The sequence below is a fragment of the Sminthopsis crassicaudata genome, chromosome 2, assembly GCF_048593235.1.
Source record: "Sminthopsis crassicaudata isolate SCR6 chromosome 2, ASM4859323v1, whole genome shotgun sequence".
NCBI lineage: Eukaryota > Metazoa > Chordata > Mammalia > Dasyuromorphia > Dasyuridae > Sminthopsis > Sminthopsis crassicaudata.
Window position 1 is genome coordinate 493,940,738 of NC_133618.1, and position 23,107 is coordinate 493,963,844.

At 35.2% G+C, this 23,107-nt stretch overlaps 1 protein-coding gene across 9 annotated transcripts in view; it reads left to right on the top strand.

Moving 5' to 3' along the window:
• The window catches only part of RSPRY1 (ring finger and SPRY domain containing 1), a 60,107-nt gene extending 37,279 nt beyond the window's left edge, over window positions 1–22,828 (top strand). For all 9 annotated transcript variants that reach the window (XM_074293496.1, XM_074293499.1, XM_074293497.1 and 6 more), the window contains 6 exons: window positions 159–302; window positions 10,830–10,941; window positions 11,701–11,803; window positions 14,598–14,750; window positions 20,698–20,802; window positions 21,776–22,828. In XM_074293496.1, coding sequence (XP_074149597.1) covers window positions 159–302; window positions 10,830–10,941; window positions 11,701–11,803; window positions 14,598–14,750; window positions 20,698–20,802; window positions 21,776–21,872 — 714 coding nt within the window. In that variant the 3' untranslated portion in view covers window positions 21,873–22,828. The remainder of the gene's footprint in view (window positions 1–158; window positions 303–10,829; window positions 10,942–11,700; window positions 11,804–14,597; window positions 14,751–20,697; window positions 20,803–21,775) is intronic.
• The last annotated feature ends 279 nt before the right edge of the window (window positions 22,829–23,107 follow it).

The following is a 23,107-nucleotide window of genomic DNA, read 5'->3' on the forward strand; positions in this document are numbered from 1 at the left end:
CTGTGTTTTGTGCATGGCAAGGAAAGAAGGATTTGTCTTCAATAATGAGAACATTAAATGTGTGAGGCAGTGACTACAAGCTGAGATTATATTTTACCTAGGCTATTGTCATCCGTCAAGTAACCATTGTTATGTTTGTCATGCTATTTGGTTGCCAGGCTCGATGTGATGCTTCCTCCTTTGAAAGTGTGCGTTGTACATTCTGTGTTGACTCTGGGGTATGGTACTATGAAGTTACAGTGATCACTTCTGGAGTCATGCAGATCGGCTGGGCCACCAAAGACAGCAAATTTCTCAATCATGTAAGTACATGAATGAAATCACCCTAAAGCACAGTTTTCATTTTTCTCTATGTTTAACATACAGAAAAGTAGTTTCTTGATTTATATTGAATTAAAAACTATTTAGGTGTTGAATCTCAATGATCATAAATCATCTCGGTTAATCAGCAAACAATTTTTAAGTTTCTATTTAACTTTAGCCAAGCAATAATTTATGGGTAGTGAAAAAACAAGTTTCTCCAGATTTCATCATTCTTTATTTTAGAAGATGAGCATGTTTATGTAGTCTTATCTATAAGACCTTCTCCATCTCTATCTCTGCCCTAGTTTGGTCTTTTGTGATTTATTTTGTGACTTGGCCAGCAGTTTATTTCTGCCTTGCTTTGCAGTTTTGAAAGGTTTTAATAGCTCCTCTCCTTCTGAAATATTGTTCCTTCATTGGCTCAGCTATACAGTCTTGTCTTAAAATTTGTCAATAGCATCAACATTTTTTAAAAAACCAATTGTTTCCCAAAAAAAATGCATGAAATTTTAGAAGGACTAATGGTATAGTTACAATCAGTATGACTGACTGGTAACATATTAGTGCAGAGCTTTTTCCTCTTGTCTTTTTTTTCTACAGATGACTTTTTTTGGTGCCAGTTTGTCAGTCTCACCCTATTACCCTTTTTCTGATAATTAGATTATAAGCCAATTGTGACAGAATTCAGTCAGAAATGTGATTTAGAAATTCATTTTCAATTTTATTTGTTGTAAAGTCCTGATTTTTAAAAATTGTCTTTGATTGGAAAAAATTATTCTAAATCCTAACCCCTCGTGCTAAATTCTTGGTTGGGATCAGCCTTAGAAATGACAGTGTAGCCACAAATTGAACATTTCTCTCATGACCACATAGTTTTTCATAGAATATCAAAAGTGGACTTATCCTATTCAAGGGTTCAATGGGACACCTGAAACTTTTGGCTAAAGGATCAATTAAGGAAAAAGGACTAATGGGACAAATCAGATTGACCTGCAACTAGGAATAGACAGGATATTCAGTTTCTTTAAGGGAATATTCTTTTTATTGATTTATGTTATTAATGCCCTAAAGTAATAATAACATTTATATGGCACTTAACATTTTATAAAGCATTTCATTTCATCTTCACAACAACCCTAGGAGGTAGGTACTATTATCCTCACTTTATAGATGAGGAACTCAAGGAGACTAAGGTTAAGGTCAAGGTCATACAGATAAGTAAGAGTCTGAGTTGAGATTTGAACTTAAATTTTCCTGATCATGGTGCACTGGATAAACTGTCAGTATTGAAGTGAAGACTCATCTTCCTGTGTTCAAACCTGGCCTCAGACACTGGCTAACTGTGTAACACGGAGAAAGTCACTTAACCCTGTATACCTCAGTTTCCTCATCTGTAAAATGAACTGAAGAAGGAAAAGGCAAACTACTCTGGACATACTGAAATGAATGAACAAAACTTCCTGATTTCAGGTCAGTACTCTGTGTACTTTATCACTTAGCTGTCTCTCCGTGGTTTGGAGCTTTTTCCTGAACTCAGGTGACTTGATATTGTTTTGGAGACTCAAAATCCTTTGGTGGACATTAACGAGCAGGAAAGGCAATTTTGGATCATTGCCTGGTATGCACAAAGGTCTTCTAAAGGCTAATAGAGTCAAGTGAAAATCAGTCAGGATCAAGTTCCCAGTGAACTACTTCTGTTAGGAACCTCTTAGTTCTTCTTTGTAATGCACTGTCTGAATTTAGGCCCATCAGGGTTCAAGTTTAATCTGATGTTTAACAGAGCAGTTCCACTGGGCAGAGAAGACCAAACTGTAAACAACCAAGAAGGGATAGTTTTTAAAGAGATCATCATCATAATCCATATCCATGTTTTGTGATTTATAGTTTTCAGAGCCCTTTCACATCCACTCCTTATTTGAGCCTTAGAATATATTCCTTTGAGATGAGAAGGGCAGAGTGGTTATCTACATTTTACATATGAGAAAACCAAAGCTCATAGAAGTAGATTTGTTTGTGAGATTACACATTGCTAATAAGACCTAGGTCTAAAACCCATGTTTTTACTAAGCCATGGTAGTTATTCTTTTGACTCAGACACAGGGAAAAGCTGAAAGATAAAATTATCCTGTCTCCTAATTTGTCAGCAGAATTTACTTCAAGCCTAGAGGAGATCTAATAAATATGTCTGTAGCTGAGTATTACAAAATATTTTTAAAACTTAGCCTGTCAGCCTAAAATGCCAGAGTTAAGTACATGATAGATGTATGCTAGTTTATAACATGTAATAATAGCATATGGTTGGCTCCTAAAATTAAGAGACTTTAAAAAGGATTGGGGGGAGGTGGGGAAAACGAAAAACAGTCTTCTTTTTAAAGCAGTGTAACAAGCTTTGGATTTCGTTTTATACATTTTTTTATTTAAATATTTAGTTCCTTGTTAAAAAGTGATAAAGTCTGAGTTAATCTCTTCACAAATCAGGATTCTGATATTGCCACAAACACAATTTTGCTCTTAGTTGTTATTGTTTTAGAGATTTTTTTTAAAAGTTATAGTCATACAAATGCATTATATACTTTTGCAAGATAATTAATTCCTGCTATATACTTAAGTCTCTTAGGATTAACATTTTTTTATAAAATAAAAAAATCCTTAAATCCCCCAATAGGGATTTTTAGTTTAGAAAGGATATTCTAAAGACATATTTTTAAAATGTGCCTTGGGCATCTAATTTCTTCTTGTTGTCAACTACAGAGTAAATTCTTTGGGGATTTATAACTATGTCTGTATGTTTATATATCACCAATAAATATGCACATGGAGGATTTGAAATAAATGAATATGAGAATTGATAGCAAAACATACTTCTCTCCTTTTGACAGAGAAGTGGTGGATTATAATTGTGTAATAAGCCAAACACTATCAGACATGCCCAATGTGTTGGCTTATTTTGTTTTTTAACAATATTTCTTTGTTTCAAGAGAGAATTCAATTCAGGGTTCAGATGGGGAAAATAATAGCAATGTGTTGGGTTTTTTTTTTTTCCTTTAACAATCAATTAAACTGCTGGAACTCTGTCTTCCCAGAAATCAGCCGGAGTCAGGATCACTAAATGTCTTTATTCTTGATCTTTTACAGTCAAGGTCAGGGGGTTAGGCCTAGTAATCTCACACACACCGTCCTCCCTCAAACGCCAGGAGAGACTGAGTCAGCTTCTGTGTCTCAATTCCTCTTCTTCCTCCTCCTACTCCTCCCACACATGTCACTTCCCCCTCTTTGTCCCACCAATCAAGTCATCACAGAACAGATAGGGAGGGTCAACTTTAATTAGTCTCACGTGCTTCATTATCCAAGTGCATTGCTCAATTCTAGTCCTTTACATTAAACATTTTTTATTTAAAAAGTAATTATTAACAGTTCCATTGAACAAGATGAAACATTTGAAACATACCTTTGATAAAGGCTAGTCAAAATTCTAATTTGTTCATTCTTTTTAAGTAATTTTACCACATACCAAGAAGCTTCTTTGCATCCATAACAGATTTTTAAATCACTGAGCTCAAAGGGAGTTTTAGAATATATCTTTTTACATAGCTACTTTACTTTGTTCTATGTAAGGAGAGCTAAGATTAATATTATTGGAACTAATTTTTAAAAACAGGAATTCTTAAGACTGAATCTCTAGCTTTGTTTTTTAAAAAAAATATCTTAGATATTAAAGTGTGTAAAATAGATTCAGACTTCATCTTGTTTTAGGCCATCTCCAGGATTTTATTTTTTCTTTTGAAGGGCCCTTGGTCAATAAGTCATAGAATAATAGAAATTAAAGATAAAAAAGGACTCCTTTGTGATACTTGTTTTTGCTGCTCAAATGTTGCCTTACAGGCTGATAATCATTTGGAAAAAACCAATTACCATGATCCTATAGAATAATATAGCTAGTGTAGCCAATGGATAGAGCAGACCAGTTGGTGAATTACAAGTAATATTGCCTGGCCTTGACCCCATGTCTCTGCCTTGCTACCAAGCCAACTAGTACATCTATCTGGGACAGACATTATGGATAAACATTCAATTGGGCTCAGAATTGAATAGAAGAGAATACACTGATTTTGGAAAGTTATTTAGCAACTTTAATGACCCTAAGCTTTGGATATAAATCCATCTTTTTTTAACATGATTGTTTTTCAGGAGATGTTATATAGCTACAAATTATGGAATGCCACAGTCTCTGGGGAATGAAAATTACAAGTTACACAAAAGACAATGAAAAGATGTAGCCTATAACCAATGCAAATTGCCTATTAAAGATTATGTAAAATTTATCATCAAAGAGGCTGAAAAACAAAGGGCCAATCATATAGAAAGTATAAAGGAATTTGAATACTCTATTGGCATCTATATAACATAAGGGGGATATATATAACATAAGATTTGGGGGAAAGCCTTACCTCATTGAATGGCCCTCCTGTGGAAAATTTATTGGAGAATATGGAGAAGACTCATGGGATAAGAAAGTGTGGATAGCTTGTAATTTGCATCATTGGAGGAAATACCCACATGAGTGAAATGATATTGCCTTCAAAATATTGAAGTATTCAATAAATTCCTTTTTCTTGATTATCTGTGCTAATGAGAGAAGTAAATATAATCTGGAAAACTGATAACTTCAGGAATCTGTGATTTCATCAATGTTGGTTCTTCCTCCTCCAGTGTAAATCATAATATCATCTGTTTGTTAGAAAATTCCTCACAGTCCCCCCCCCCAAATTATTTGTATATATATATATATATTTTTTAAACAACTATTTGCAAAACATGGTAGGTGTCAGAAGATGCAGAAACCAAAGTAAAACAGTGTCTGTCTCACAAGGTAGATCGTTTAGGCGAAGACAGTTTGAGGAAGGAAAAGGAAGATTTGACTTAGGAAGATTTCGCCTTAGGAGTTTACATCTGAACAAAAAAAGGAAAAAGTTGACAAGCATTTCTTAACTCCTTATTATGTGTTAGATACTGTGCTAAGACCTGAAGATACTTTTTTTTGTTGTTTTTCTGGGGGGTAAAAACATCCCCTGCCCTCAAGTATCTCAAATTATAATAGGGACAACAATATATAAATAACTATAACAGTAACGTGCTGTTGTATCCAGAAGCTGCTGATCGCTCTCTGGGAGGAGATCTGCTGTGTCAACTCAAATCTCTCGGACAGATTCTTCTTCCTGTAGAGAACCGTTGTCTCCAGACAGTTGCCGTTAACTCTGGTCCAGAGAAGTGATTTCCCTTCCTGCAGAGAGATGCCTCAAGTCTGGTCTAGAGCAGAGACTCTCTTTTCCTCCAGAGCTGCCCTCTTTTATCCTCCCAGAGAATGGGCATGGGATAATGTAAAGGTTTCTGGGAAAAATTACTTCAACCAATGAACTTGCTCCTCCTAAGCATGCAAGCTCTTCCCCAGGAATTCACAAGTCAAACTCCCAGTCATGGCCAGAACTAGAGAATTGTCAAGTACCGACTTAGCACTTAGTAAGAACCTAATATCTCATTATCTCATTAGCACTTAGTAAGAACCTAACATATAACTACACACACACACACACACACACACACACACACACACACACACACACACACACACACACACACGAAGATGATTGAAGAGAAGAGAAAGACACAGCTGAGAGGACTTGGAGATTTATGGGTCTCTGTGAATGGGATTTCAGTCTTGAAGGAAGCTGGGTAACTAAGGGATATAGAGATGAAAAATAGCATTCCAGCAATGGGACACAAGAAACTGGATAGGGAATATTATGATTGAGGAATTATAGTTAAGCCAATGCAAGTGGATCAAGAAAGAAAGAAGATTTTAAGTCAACAGAGCAGTAGAATGATGGGCTACACCAGGGCCCCTTTCCCAAAAAGCATGAGCTATTGAAGGGACCCAGGAAGGTAGAGGTTGACAACAATGCTGAATTGGTGGCCCAGTAGAACTACTATGAGCCAGTGGTTCTCAAATTTTTTTGGTCTCAGGACCCCTTTCTTCTCTTAATTATTGAAGAACTTATGTTTGTGTAGGTTATATCTATCTGTATCAGATTAGAATTAAAATTAAAATACACTATTGTGAATGTCCTTTTGACCTCATGGACACTCTGAAAGGATATGAGGGACATTCAGAGTGCCTAAACCAGATTTTAAGAACCACTACTTTAAGCCATGAATACTAAAAATATATGTGAACTTGGCAGACTTTTTGGCAAAGATGTCTATCGCACAAGACTTCTGACAAAGGTCTTGGCCAGGTAGCATTTCATTTTAAGAATATTAAGAAAGTGGTACAGCTAAATTTTTGGATAATCCAGTCTGGGATGTTGATAAAGGAAATCAAAAGGTGATAATGATGGCAATCTCCAGTGTGCCTGATTTATTTGCTTTTTTGTTGACTTAGGGATGAATAGTCAGTAGAGGTTTTGCTCTTTGTGTGGTTGAGTATTTTCTGAATTACCTTTGAAAGAAGTAAAAGTTTAATGGCTATTAAGAGAATGTGGAAATGCCTTTTAAAAAAAGTAGATGGTGGAGGAAAAAAATTAAACACAAGGCAATCAGTTTCTAACCATTTATCACTGAAGAATCTCTAGACCCATCAAAGGTTAGGAATAGAAAATATAAAGAAACAAGGCTTAATTCTAGAGATAAGACTCTTAACTCTCCTTAGAAAAAGTGCCTTTACCTGTTCTCCTTGAAAATATCATTTTTATAACAATAGAATTCATATGGAACAACAAAAGGTCGAGAATTTCAAGGGAAGTAATGAAAAAAAATTAAGTGAAGGTGGTCTAGCTGTACCTGATCTAGAACTATATTATAAAGCAACAGTCACCAAAACCATTTGGTATTGGCTAAGAAATAGACTAGTTGATCAGTGGCATAGGTTAGGTTCACAGGGCAAGATAGTGAATAAAAATAGCAATCTAGTGTTTGACAAACCCAAAGATCCCAAATTTTGGGATAAGAATTCATTATTTGACAAAAACTGCTGGGAAAACTGGAAATTAGTATGGCAGAAACTAGGCATGGACCCACATTTAACACCACATACTAAGATTAGATCAAAATGGGTCCAAGATTTAGGCATAAAGAACAAAATCGTAAATAAATTGGAGGAACATGGGATGGTTTACCTCTCAGACTTGTGGAGGAGGAAGGAGTTTGTGTCCAAGGGAGAACTAGAGACCATTATTGATCACAAAATAGAAAATTTTGATTACACCAAATTAAAAAGTTTCTGCACAAACAAAACTAATGCAAACAAGATTAGAAGGGAAGTAACAAATTGGGAAAACATTTTTACAGTTAAAGGTTCTGATAAAAGCCTCATCTCTAAAATATACAGAGAATTGACTTTAATTAATAAGAAATCAAGCCATTCTCCAATTGATAAATAGTCAAAGGATATGAACAGACAATTTTCAGATGATGAAATTAAAACTATTTCCACTCATATGAAAGAGTGTTCCAAATCACTATTGATCAGAGAAATGCAAATTAAGACAACTCTGAGGTATCATTACACACCTGTCAGATTGGCTAAGATGACAGGAACAAATAACGATGAATGTTGGAGGGGCTGTGGGAAAACTGGGACACTGATGCATTGTTGGTGGAGTTGTGAAAGAATCCAACCATTCTGGAGAGCAATCTGGAATTATGCCCAAAAAGTTATCAAAATGTGCATACCCTTTGACCCAGCCATACTACTACTGGGCTTATACCCCAAGGAACTACTAAAGAAGGGAAAGGGATCTGTATGTGCCAAAATGTTTGTGGCAGCCCTTTTCATAGTGGCTAGAAGCTGGAAGATGAATGGATGTCCATCAATTGGAGAATGGTTGGGTAAATTATGGTATATGAATGTTATGGAATATTATTGTTCTGTAAGAAATGACCAACAGGAGAAATACAGAGAGGCTTGGAGAGACTTACATCAACTGATGCTAAGTGAAACGAGCAGAACCAGAAGATCATTATACACTTCAACAATGATACTGTATGAGGATGTGTGCTGATGGAAGTGGATATCTTCAACATAGAGAAGAGCTAATCCAATTCCAATTGATTAATGATGGACAAAATCAGCTACATCCAGAAAAGGAACACTGGGAAATAAGTGTAAACTGTTATTTTTACCTTCTGAATCCAATTCTTCCTGTGCAACAAGAAATTCGGTTCTACACACATATATTGTATCTAGAATATACTGTAATATATTTAACATGTATAAGACTGCCTGCCATCTGGGGGAGGGGGTTGGGGGAGGAAGGGAAAAATCTGAATAGAAGTAAGTGCAAGGGATAATGTTGTAAAAAATTACCCATGCATATGTACTGTCAAAAAAAAAAGTTATAATTATAAAATTAAATAAAAATTAAATTTAAAAAAATTTAAAAAAAAGAAAATATCATTTTTTGGTAAGGAAATAGAAGCAATAATTATAAGTGAGTTTCATGAAGAGGAGAGTAGAAAGAGACAATAGCTTGAATGTATGTAAGGGTCAAAAGTAGATTTTTTTCCAAAGACGATGAAGACCAAGACACATATGTGGACATTTAAAAAAGCACCACTAGATAAAGAGAATTTGAAGATGAGAGATAGGACAGTGATAGAAGGGACAAATCCTGAAGGAAACATGTGAAGGATATAATCAAGAATACAACTAGAATGGGGCAACTAGGTGGTGGAGTAGATAGAGTGCTGGCCCTGAAGTCAGGAGGACTTGAGTTCAAATGTGGCCTCAGACCCTTAATACTTCCTAGCTGTGTGACCCTGGGCAAGTCACTCAACCCCAATTCCTCAGCAAAACAAATAAATAAATAAACAGAAGAATACAGCTAGAAGTGCTGACTTCATTTGATCTTACTATCCCCTCAAATTATTAGCCATCCATTCATTGAAATCCCTGAATATGAAGACAAATGTTGTAGAGAAGAAAAGGACCATGTATAATCCATTGACTAAACTCCGTGAAAAGCAATGATTTGGGAGCTGGTATGTGACTGGGAAAAGGAATATAGATGGACTGATATGAATGAACTTTGTGGGAGAGTTTACTGAATGATGACAGAACACCCTCTGAAAGATGTCTACTTTTCCTTCTGGTCTGTTGTTTCAGGGGAGAAAAAAAAAACTTACAGTATTAAAGAAAAGGTCTAGTGATGTGTTTCTTGTGTCCTGTATTCATTCCATCCTCAACATGTGAAAACTAAGAACTTATCTTTCCCCTTTAGAGCTCTCCCTACTTCCTAACTTCCCTAATTCTGTCCAGACAACTATCATCCTTCCTGTCATTCAGGTTCACTATCTTGGAGTCACCCTTAACTTGTCACTGCTTCTCACCCCTCTCCTATATTTGGTTAGTCTTCTAAGTCTTGCTGATTTTGCTTCTACTATACCCCTCACAAAATTTTATTTCATTTGAACTTAACAACATTCTCATGAGATAGTTATCATAGTGTAAGTATTATTATGTCCATTTTACAGATGAGGTTCAGAAAGATTAAATAACTTGCCTATGGTTTCAAAGTATCAGAGGCAAGATTTGAGTCCTGGTCTTCCTGACTCCACAAGTGTGCTCTATCTACTACCCTACACAAGGATGAAGGAAAATTTGTTAATGGGGGCTTTTTGACTCTGGAGATGGTAAGCAAGCCTGAATGAATGTCAGAAATTTGAGAAAGAAGGAAGGAATTGGCTAGCCATAGCATGAGGGAAGTACCCTTAACAGGGACTCCCATTCTAGGATGAAGATGTTGAGCCAGCAAAGAGATCCATTGGGCCTGTCTGACTTAGTAAATACCTTGTGATCATTTTCTGTGGTCAGTAACTGGCCACATCTAGTACTTGTTGTTCTGGTATTGAACCTCTATGAATTCAGCTAGGCTGGTCCTCCAACAATTAGCCACACAATCTGTGACTCAGCCTGTATTCAAAATCCTTTACATTTTGAAATGAACTGTGGGAGCTTATAGTCCACTAGTACAAGGTGTGCCCAGATTCATTCTACACTATGATAAGTTAACAGAAGAAGTCTGAAAGGAGCTGGCAGTGCAGAGATTAGAGCTCTGGGCATAGTCAGGAAGTCAGGAAGATTTAAGTTCAAATCTGATCTCAGACTCCATTTATTGCTATGCTCTCATGTTTTTACTAGGAATGGGTATTGGACCCCGTTAAATGCTTTTCTGCATCTACTGCAATAATCATATGATTTCTGCTGTCAATTTTGCTAACAGTTTTCCTAATATTGAACCAGTTCTGCATTTCTGGTGTAAATCCTACTTAGTGATGGTATATCATTCTGGTAATAATTTGCTGTAATCTCTTTGCTAATATTTCATTTAAAATTTTTGCATCAATATTCATAGGAAAATTGGTCTATAATTTTCTTTCTCTGTTTTGACCCTCCCTGGTTTAGTTATCAGCACCATATCTGTGTCATAAACCAAGCATGTAAAAGTCTTGCTATTTTGCCTTCTCTACAGGAAGGCTATGGTATTGGAGATGATGAATATTCTTGTGCATATGATGGCTGCCGGCAGCTGATTTGGTATAATGCCAGGAGTAAACCACATTCACATCCTTGTTGGAAAGAAGGTATTCATTTAACATTGGATTTGGGGACCTAGCTAAAATTGTTGTTTACTATTAAGTCTCTAATATTGTGGTTTGGGGTATTTTTAAGCCATGAAGAATAAAAGGGGGAAAATAATTGTATTCTAATAGCACTTATTATAACAAATTTTTTGTAAATTTTGGATTTTTAAGAATTTTCCTCCTCATAAAATTGCATTTTCTTTAGCATTTTAATTCCAAGTATATTGAATATTATATTAAGTTAAACTATACTGACATTTCAACTATCCTTGAAGGTTGTTTGAATTTTATTTTTCACTGTGGTGATGTTTTGAACAAAAACTATTGCACAAACTTGGCTCCATGAATACTGAAATTATGATTCCCCTAAAAATCAGGATTCATGAAGTTAAAATGGCCATATGCTCCTTACTTAATGGTATTCTTGGCACAGTATAAAGCAGATAGATACAAAAAAAGTTTTCCGCTTAGAACTCTCTATTATGATTGCCAGGAACCCTAACAGCAAATAATAGTTAGGAACAGGTAGATAGATCATTAGTGAAAAAAGTAGATCATTAATGAATCAGGATTTCATTTTTTAAGAGAAATACTTATTACCTACATCTTGAGTCTATCTTGTTTTTTCTCAGACTGGAATGTACCAGCATGTAACACATTTGGAAATAAAAGCATATAAGTGAGGTCCCCATTGTTGGAATAACAAATAACACTAGAATTTAAAATCTATAATCTTAACATGTTTGCTTTATCTTCTAGGAGATACAATAGGGTTTCTTCTAGACTTGCAAGAAAAACAAATGATCTTTTGCTTAAATGGCAGCCAGCTTCCTTCTGAGAAGCAAGTCTTTACATCTGCTGTGTAAGTATCTTTCCCATTTGGATTTGTGGACCTAAACAAAGCAAGATCCATGTTCTTCTAGAAAATCTGTATTTATATTGTCTCTTTATATGAAGTTTCTGTGCTGGCAAATTGGAGTATCTTTGGTGTAGTATTTGGACTAAAATTTGTCATAATGGAAATATATGACAATATGATTAAATTTAAAAGAAAGTAATAGATAAAGAAAAAATAAGGCACATATTACAGATAAATCTTGACATCTACAGTATAAAAATAGCTATTAAAAGTCAGCTTGGACTACAAGATAAAATGAATAAATAGTCAAAGTATTTGAACAGACAACTTTTTAAAAAGGACACACAGATTATTAATAATCTCTTGGAAAAATAGTCAACCTCAGCTTTATTAATAGAGGGAAACAAATTAAAACAAATTTCTAAGACCACTTCAGACCCATCAAATTGGAATTTGATTTTTTTCTTTTTTAAAAAAAATATTTAAATTCTGAACTTAAACTTCAAATAAAATAGGCATTTCTTTATAGATATTAGAATTAAATGTTTTAATGACCTTCCTTTCTTCTTTCTTTTGTTTTTTTAGCTACCCTAGCCCTCATCTTTCCTGTCCCTTCCTACCCCAATCAAATTGGCAGGGGAAAAAATATCAAAAGCAATGAAACTCAGTGCTCATAGTGTTTTAGAGTGACAGGTATACTTGTTCATAACAGGTATTATTACAAACTTGTAAGATCTTTTTAGGAAACAATCCAGCCAAACATAGTAAAATTTTCTAAAAATAATCATATTATTTGACTCAGTAATTCCATTAGTGGGATTATGTGACAACCCCATTAGCACCTTGGATACTTTAGAATCAGCTGGAGTCAGGGTAAGCAAAAGTCTTTATTCTTAATCTTCAGTGGTAGAAGTCAAGGGGATGGAAGCAGAATCTTCGCCAGCTCACCTCTTAGTCTCCCACCCAGAGTCAGTCTGTCTAGTCTCCCAGCACCTCCTAGTCCCTCCCAAATTCTCTGTATACACCAAATGATTGGGCCAGCACAGGATAGTGGGAAGGGCCATTTTTCCAAGCATATATAGAGTATTGTCAAATCGGTAATTAGCCTCAAGTGCTCAATTGTCTGACCTCAGTGCATTTGACTCAAGAGTTTCAGGATTCCTTTATAATCCTTTACAGGATTATAATCTAAATGTGTTATTTTATTTAAAAGGAGTTATCTATTCAAAGATGGAGGGAGTGAAGGAAGCAACCAAAATACAATGATATATTATAATACAATTAATAATGACCAGTAAAAGGAATACCTAGAAATCTGGGAAAACTTTTTTTTTTTTTTTTTTTTTTGTTTTGTTTTGTTTTCTTTTCTGAGGCAATTGGGGTTAAGTAACTTGCCCAGGATCACACAGTTTAGAAAATATAAAATGTCTGAGACCCAATTTGAACTCAGGTGTTCTGACTTCCGGGCCGGTATTCTATCCATGGCTCCATCTGGCTGTCCTGAAAAGTTTTATGAAAGAATGTAAAGTGGAGGGAAAGGACCAGAAGACTAGAAACCAAACTATGACTGTATATGTAAGAGGAAAATTGAATGAGAGCAAACAAAGACTATTGATGAGAATAGAACTTATGGTACATGAATTTGTTTTATTAATATTTTCATAATTGCACTAGTATAATTGGTTTTCTTTGTAATCCTGTGTATTTTATTTTATACATTTTAAAACATTGTTATGAAAAGAAGTCCCTGTTATTTTTCAGTCATGTCAGATTCCTTTTGAACCCTACTTGGGTTTGTGGGTTTTTTTTGGAAGGGAGCAGAGATACCAGAGTAGTTTCCCATTTTCTTTTTCAGTTCATTTTACAGATGAAGAAACTGAGGCAAACAGGTTTAAGTGACTTGCTCAGGGCCATACAGCTAGGAAGGGGGGGTGTCTGAGGCTAAATTTGAACTAAGTTGCCCAAAGGGGTTGGTCCATAAACTTAACTGAATTGCCAGAGAAATCTATGACACAAAAAAAAAAAGGTTAAGAACCCCCTAACACTGAAAAATTATTATGGATAAGGCAATATAAGTACAAAGATAAAAAATGATAATCCTTGCTCTCACAGAAATTTATGCAAGGAATGATAGACTACTACATGTATGAGAATAAGAATGGTGTCATAAAAGAAAAAAAAAAAACTATGCAAAGTGATCACAGAAAATTTGAGGGTGGAAGGATCATTTTCCTCTGGTCAGTCAGTAAAGGCTTCATGGAATAGGATAGCATCTTATGTTGAGCCTTCAAGGAAGAGAAGGATTTCAGCTAATGGAAACAAGGGAGTGCATTACTTAATGGAATGAGGAAGTGGTCTTTGGAAATGCAGAGGCCAAAAACAGGAAAAGTTAAGAGAATTGCTGGTAGTATCTTTCAATTGTAATGGGAAATAATGTTAAAATGCTAAAGTAGGCTGAAGCTAGAATATCAAAGTCCTTAAATGCCAGTTTGTGTTTTGTTCAGTGTGTGAAACCAGAAAACACCAAGTCAGGTCTTGGCATGAGGACACTTATATAAGGAACAGACCAGAGATATGGAAGCCAATGATGAGGCCATTACAGTAGCCATAGGGAGGGCAAAGGCAGTGATTTTTATAAGGAAAGAGGAGGCTCCATGGCTAAGGTCAGTAGGCAAAACCATACCGGGATTCCTTATCAGGCAGAAGATGTCATGGGCCACTAGGAATAACTTTTTGAAACTTAAATTTTGCTATGTTGTCGTCATTTTTTAACTTTGCATGCATTTTTACTCTGCAGATCAGGGTTTTTTGCTGCAGCAAGTTTCATGTCATATCAACAATGTGAGTTCAATTTTGGAGCAAAACCATTCAAATATCCACCTTCCATCAAATTTAGCACTTTCAATGACTATGCCTTCTTGTCACCTGAAGAAAAAATCATTTTGCCAAGGTAAGGGATGTGCCCAGACTGGGCATTCTATGTATGTCTGTGGTGGGTGTGGGTGGGTGTGGGTGTGGGTGTGGGTGGGTGTTTGACTTTCTACAGATTTGCAGACCCAGAATCACAGAATTTGAGAATTAGAAAGAATCTAAGCAACTAGTCAACCCATCCATACACAAAGGAATCTCCACTATATTACACTCAACAGGCTTCTCAAACATCTACTTGAGACTTTCAAGGAAGAAGAAATCTCACCAAGCTTTTTCTAGTTTTCCCCTCTGGAACCCAACAGAAAAGTATATTTTTTCCTCCATATGACAACCCTTCAAATGATAAAGACAGTTAGCTTTTCCCCCCCTAACTTTTCTCTTCAGACTAATAAACATGCCCATTTCTTTCATGTAATCTTCATATGACATAGTTTAGTTGTCCTTCCTTTAGTTGTCATTTGTAGTTGTCCTCTTCTGAACATTCCATTCTATCTATGCCTTTTTTAAAATGTGGGACCCAAATTGCAGAAAGATAGCTACTTTAGTACACTGTTGGTACAACTGAATTTTTCTGGTCATTTTGGAAAGCAATTTGATTTTATTCCTAAAAAAAACCCTTCAACCCAAAAATCTCACTCTTGGATATGAGTTCCTCAGGGAGGTCAAAGAAAAGAAAGATTCACCAAACCAAAAAAAAGCATTTCCCATAAAAACAAAGAACTAGAGACAGAGTAGATGTTTATCAGTTTGGGAATGGTTAAACAAGTTGTGGTAGATGAACGTAATAGAATATTAGAAACAAAAAATAAAGAGAAGCATAGGAAGACTTTAGTGAACTGATAGAAAGTAAAGAAAGCAGAACTATAAAAACAATATACATAATGACGTCAACAATAAGTGGGAAGTACAATAACACCACAGTTGAAACTGAATGTTAAAAAATTATAATCACCACACTTGTTCCTTTGAAGACATAGAAAACAATAGCCTCCCTCCCTTCTTTGCAAAGGTGGGATAGTATGAATGTGAAGCATTACAGATAATCTTTTTTTTTTTTTTTTTTTTTGATGTGTTTGTTAGCTTTGCTAAACTGTTTTTTCTTCTTTCTTTGTTATAATGAAGGAGGAGAAATAAGTTAGGAAATACAAGTTATACAAATATAGATATAGATATAGATATAGATAGACGTCAATAGTTTATTTTTTAAAAAGACAAAATTTTGGTGCTCTTTGCTGAACAAAATTTTTTAAAGGAGGTCCATCAAACTCAGATAGTAAAACTATCATCTCCTTATTACTCAGATCTGTTTCTTAATGAAACCCAAACAGTATATTAGTTTGTTTTTTTTTTAATTTCCATATCTTGCTGATGATTATTATTAAACTTACAATCCAATAAAACCCCTATTTTTTTTTCATAAAAACTTTTTTTCTGACGATGCTTCCTCTGTGTTGTGCTTATGAAGTTGAAATTTATTTTTCACTCAAATGTAAGGTTTTATTTGTATCTTTATTGAATTTCATTTTATTAGATTCAGCCCTATTCAGTCTTTTGAGATCTTTTTATATTAACCATTAACCAATATGTTAGCTTTCCTTTTCAGCTTTGTGGTATCTGTGATGAAAGTTAGGAAAGGGGGAACCCCTTTTGGTTCGGTGCAAGGATAGTCTAGTGACGGCACAGAGTCCCTTGTAAAGGAATTTACAGGCCCGAAAACCTAGATTGATAAAAAAAGGTTTATTGTAGGAGTTTGGAAGTAAGGGTAAAGGTAGAAAGACGCCAGGGCCAGAGTTGGTCGCCAGGTGGACAGGAATCCTTACATGGTCAGTGTAAGGACATCATACTTTAGGGCTCCTGCCAAGAGTGGACTTCCAGGGTTCCCCTTTTTATAATCTTGAAGGTGGGTGAAGTCCCCGGCTCCTGGCTGGTTTTGGCCAGGGTTAGCATTGAATAGAATTCAATGGGTTTTTAGATAAGGAAGAAGCTGTTTGTGGGGGTTGGGGAAATCAGTACAGATAGTGGAGAACTAGGAAAGCCCAAGTTAGCTCAGATCTGGTGGGGGCTGGGAAAGCTTGGATATCATTGGAATTCAAAAGCGTGCTTTTTGACCAGGATTTGTGAATCAAAAATCCTAGCTCTTCAGCCATGGGGGGTTGGGAATCAGAAAGGAATCTTAAAGGGACCTCAACCCCCATCATCTGCAAAATTTGATGAGCTTGCCATTTATGCCTTTAAGTAGCTTGTGTGACCTAGAAAAGAAGCCAAAAACATTCAGCAATTACAAAGACATATAATATCTACCTTCTCAGTACAGTTTTCACAGCTGTTAATTTGACAAGAACTGATTAGCATTAATTGTCTCACAATTGCTGAAATTTTTTCCTTGGGGAATGAACAGGCTTCCATAAGCTGGTGAAAGAATCCAGCTGCTTTGAGTAGTTACTTCTAGTTTAAGGCCAATTCACTGTATAAAATGCAGCTTTTTATTTTAAAGGGAGAGATCTCTGCCCTAGGCCATTAAGAATATTCCTACTGTAATTGTACTGCGTGCCATTACAACAAAGCTTGGTGCCTCATAATTTTAGACCTATAAGTATCTAAAGAGAGAGCCCTGAAGTCAGGAGGACTTGAGTTCAAATGTGATTTCAAATACTTAACACTTCCTGGCTGTGTGACCCTGGACAAGTCACTTTGCCCCAATTGACTCAGCAAAATAAAAAATTTAGAATTGGTCAAGGTGAAGCCAGTGAAGCTATGAGAGACCAAGAAATAACAAAACAGATTATAAAGAATGAAAAAACAACAACAATATGTAAACATCTTCTAAGAAAAATGAAAGATCCAGAGAACAGATCAAGAAAATCTTAAGAATAATTGAACTGCCTGAAACATGTGATCAAAAAAAGAATTTTGACATAATAATGCAAGAAGTAATTCAAGAATCAAGCTATTCTCCAATTGATAATCAAGCTATTCTCCAATTGATAAATGGTTAAAGAATATGAACAGACAATTCTCAGACGAAGAAATTGAAACTAGCCATATAAAAAGATGCTCCAAACCATTATTAATTAGAGAAATGCAAATTAAGACAACTCTGAGATACCACTACACACCTGTCAGATTAACTAGGGTGACAGGATAAGATAATGCTGAATATTGTAGGGAATGTGGAAAAACTGAGACACTGATGCATTGTTGATGGAATTGTGAATGCATCCAACCATTCTGGAGAACAATTTGAAACTATGCTCAAAAAGTTAGCAAAGTATGCATACCCTTTGATCCAGCAGTGTTACTATTGGGCTTATAGCCCAAAGAGATTTTTAAAAAGGGAAAGGGACCTGTATGTGCAAGAATGTTTGTGGCAGTCCTTTTTGTAGTGGCTAGAAACTGGAAATTGAATGGATGTCCATCAATTGGAGAATGGCTGAATAAGTTGTGGTATATGAATGTCATGGAATATTATTGTTCTTAAGAAATAACCAGCAGGGTGATTTCAGAAAGGCCCGGAAAGACTTACATGAACTGATTCTGAGTGAAACGAGCAGCACCAGGAGATCATTATATACTTCAACAACAGTACTGTGTGATGATCTGTTCTGATGGACGTGTCCCTCTTCAACAATGAGATGAACCAAATCAGTTCCATTTGTTCAATAATGAAGAGAGGCAGCTACACCCAGTGAAAGAACTATGGGAAATAAGTATAAACCTACAACATAGCATTTTCACTCCCTCTGTTTTTGTCTGCTTGCATTTTTTATTTCCTTCTCAGGTTATTTTTACCTTATTTCTAAGTCCGATTTTTCTTGTGTAGTAAAATAATTGTATGGATATGTATACATATATTGTATTTGACATATACTTTAACATATTTAACATGTATTGGTCTACTTGACATCTAGGGGAAGAGGGGATGGGGGAAAGGAGAGGAAAAGAAAAAATAAAAATAAAAAAGAAGTAATTCAAGAAAACTATGCTAGAGTGATAGAAGAGGAGGGGATAATAGAAATAGAAAAAATTCACTGATTACCAGTTCAAAAAGATCCGTTGTGGAAAATACCTAGGAACATTATTGTTAAATTTCAAAACCCCCAGATCAAAGAGAAAATTTTGCAAGAAACAAGAGAAAAACCATTCAGATATTGTGAAGATACAATTAGAATTGTACAGGATTTATAAGCAGCCACAGTAAAAGACTGGAATCATATCTACCAACAATTAGAAGAACTAGACATGTGACCAAAAAAAAGATTACTAAAATGCTCATACCTTTGACTAAAAGATCGAATTGAGAGGCACAAACCTCCCAAGAAAGTCAACGATAAACAGTTCCATGTACCAAAATATTTACGGCAGCACTTTTTGTAGTAACAAAGAAGAACTAGGAAGAAAAAAGATGTCATCTTTTAAGGGATGGCTAAATAAATGATGGTATGTCAATGTAGAAGAAAATTACTATAGTATACAAAACCATGAATATATGGAGCAGCATGAGAAGACTTTCATGAACTAATAGAAAGTAAAGTAGGAAGAACTAGGAAAACATTTTATTAAATGACTACAACAATGTTAACAGGAAAAGCAACCAAAAAAATTAAAATTGAATTCTGAGAAGTGAAATGAGGACACTTTTCCCCACTAGGTGTTTGGTATAGGTCTGGAACAAGATAAGAGAAAGTAATTAAAGACATAGAAATAGGTAAAGATAAGATAGAACCATCTCTGTTGGTGACATGATGATATACATGGAAAAAAAGAAATCAGTAAAGATGATGCTGAATGCGAAAATATCTTCAGCAAAGTTGAAGGCTACAAAAATCAACATTTTTATATAACAAAGAAGCAGTAGCAGAAAGAGAAATCCCATTCTTAATAACTTCCAAATGTATAAAATATCTGAGGATTTACCACCAAAGCACACAAAACACTTGTATAGTTTTCAACTACAGAGACACCTTAAAGAAATTAAAGGAAAATGGAGGAATGTTCATTTCTCATGGCGACTTTTAATGTGTATACCAGTCAAATGATCAAGTAGATACTTAATAGAATTTTATAAAACAGTAGCAGGATTCATTTGGAAAAACAAAACATCTAGAATATTCAGAGAAATAATGAAAAGTGGGGGAAGAGAGAGGAATAACACTTCCAGCTCTCAAATTGTATTATAAAGCAACAATCATCAAAATTATCTAGCATTGGTTAAAAAAATAAAAGAGAACAGCGGAACAGACTGAATAAGGAGAATCAAAAACCAATGGAATTCAAGAACCCAGTGCTTGATAAAGTGGAAAATAAAAACACCTAGAGAAAAACTCCTAATCTGATTGAAAACTACTGGAAAATTAGAAAGCAGTTTGGCAGAAATGAGGCTTAGACCAGCACCTTAAACCATATACTACAATACATTCTAAGTGGATTTGTGACCTTAAAATTAAAGATTATACTTTTTAAAAATTAGAGGAGAAATAGATCTGAGTCTAGCCCAGAATTTGCTGACAGGGGCACCAAGGGTCATGTTTTGGGAAAGCAAAGTTACTCTCAGTGTCATCTTTCTGATTAGGGATTTGTTCCAAACAATTGCAATTTTCCCTAAAAGCCTACATGAGTAAATCTATCATCCATAATTTTTAAGCTTTATTTTCACCTTCTAATACCCTATCTAAATTTAATAGATTCCAAAAGTTCTATCCTTTTATATAGAACAAGAGTGCCTTTTATTCTAAATTTCTTCTTCCCAACTTCAAGTTAAAAGCAAAAAGGAAGGATAGATATATTTCTAATATCCTCATAACAGTCCTTTGTCTACCTTGGCTGGTTTTTTTTTTTCCTTAGGGCTATATTTGCAGCCCAATTTTACCAGTCAGATTTTCTATTCATTGACTTTACTGAATGTTTCCAATGTGCTGTTGTTCCACATAAATTGTGTATTCTAAGTGACTTCTTCATTTTGCTTTTAGGCACAGGCGTCTTGCTTTGTTGAAACAAGTTAGTATCAGAGAAAATTGCTGTTCACTTTGTTGTGATGAAGTAGCAGACACAGAACTCAAGCCATGTGGACACAGGTATAAAATAATCAGAAGTCTATTTATCTGAATTTGGTAAACAAAAGTTTCAGCCTATTTCTTTATGACTGTTAAGTACAGTGTTCCTATAATCACTTTCCAGTTTGCTCTACTCCATGTAAGGATAATAATAATATAGGGAGAACAGTACAATATAAAGGAAAAATGACACTTAGGAGTATTTTAATAATGGGCAAGTCATCCCTCTGAACCTCAGGTTCTTTATCTGTAAAATGGGGATAATAGAATTCAGACAGATGAGACTTTTTAATATATTGGTGCCAAACTGGCCTTTCACATCTTCCCGGATTCCTGAAATTATATTTTTAAATAGATGGCTCATCCTAATTAACATAAATTCCTGTTTTTCAAGATGAGAGGGAAAGAGAAAAATTTTGATTACTGCTTCTCAGAGCACTTTCCACTATACTACTCCATCCTGACAGGCAGCTTGGAATCCAAGGGCCAAAGAAGTAGCCTTTAGAAAGAGTCATAAGCACAAATGTTTCTGGGGAAAAGTGGCAACCATAGGAAGGTATATGCACTGGAAAAAACAATGTCTGTTTCCTCATTGGCAAAAATTTTCAATGCCCACCTCATAGGGAAATGAAGAATAATGTGCTGTGCAAACTGTTCAACACTATTCAAATGTGAGCTTTTGTTATTATTTTAAAATGACAGGAAAACTGAGGCGCCTGTGTAGTTACAGGTTTTCCGTAAAGGCCTGGAATTGAGATCAACCTAACAGAGTCCCCTGCTCGAGATTTTAGCTACTGCATAAAAGTAAAGGTGTCGCTGAAGGAATGACTGTGGTTTCTGTAAAGTTGAATTCAGTTCCTCAGTGCTCTCTGGTGACACATGTCCATATAAAAAGTAAGCCCTTGGTGAGATTAGAGAATATGATCAGACTCTACATAATCCTTTGAATGCAATATGAGCATGGTCTTAATTGGTATTTCTTTCTTTTTTTCAGTGACCTGTGCATGGATTGTGCCTTGCAACTGGAGACTTGCCCATTGTGTCGACAAGAAATAGTGTCTAGGGTCAGACAGATTTCTCACATTTCATGACACATGTGGAGAAGCAACAAGGACTTATTTGTAATCAATTCCAGCCAATGTCTGAAAAGGAAAAACATCTCTAACCAGTTGTGCACACATTGAAACTATAGCCATGGCCAGATTTTATGCTAAGCAGTAGTTTGTCTTAAGACAAAATCCTTTAGAATCTAACCCAGGATGCCAGCACTGGGACATTCTTTTTACGAACAAGGAAAGCTGAATGCTATGGCTGTCTTGGGTCCCCTCTGAGAAAGACACCAGGAGATACTGCCCACATGAGTGCCGAAATTGAATTTGCACTGGAATCCTACATGTTCAGTACATTCAGTTGTTTAAAACAGGATGTTTTGTCTCATACTCGAAAGTCTTTATTTTTGGCTGAAACCATTATGGAGAAGTAGTCTGCCAGTGTTTCTTGGTTAAGTGTAACTTCCTGCTGGTCAGAGACTATGTTAACATTGAACTGCAAGACTTGAATCCCTAAAACTAAAAATAACATGTCTTACTACAAGCTACATGAAGGACCCTAAAGAAGGTGCATAGACTGTAAAAAAAAAAAAAAAAAAATCCAAATTTTTGATATCTCAGTGATTCCAAAGAACATTCTGATTTTTTTTTTTTAACACAGAAAATTGGTGGTATTTTCACATTCATAGTGTTTCTATCCAATTTCAGTACCCGCATTTTGTGAAAGAAATATGTTTTACCAGTGCAGGAGAAATTCTTACATTAATTACAATGCTGGACTGGAGAAAATTTACTATTTAGGGTATTTTTTAAGGTACCATCAATCAGGTTTTTTTTTTGTTGTTGTTTTGGTTTTTTTTTTTTCTAATCAGTATTGTTTTTGAAAGTAATGTACATTTGAAACTTTTGAACTAATTAGTCTCAAAAGATCTGGAGGAAATTCTGAAAAAACATATTAATATTGTTTTTAAATAAATACATGTTATTTGAATAGTAAATTCAATCATGGATTGCTGACTATGTCTTCATCAAAAGTACAAGTCCCTCTCTGGGTCTCTGGTGAAGATCTTCGAGTTTGTTTTGTTTTTCTCCCAGAAAATTGGAAGGTAGAATTGTAAATTCACAGTACTTATTTAATAAGGGTGTACCTCAGCAGTTGCCTTTTAATTTATGCCAACTATTTACTGAGTTTATACTTGAATAGTAAAGGTGTCTTCTGAGCTTTACAATGTTTTAAAATGGATGCATATTATTTTTTCTCTTTCAGCACCCCTTCT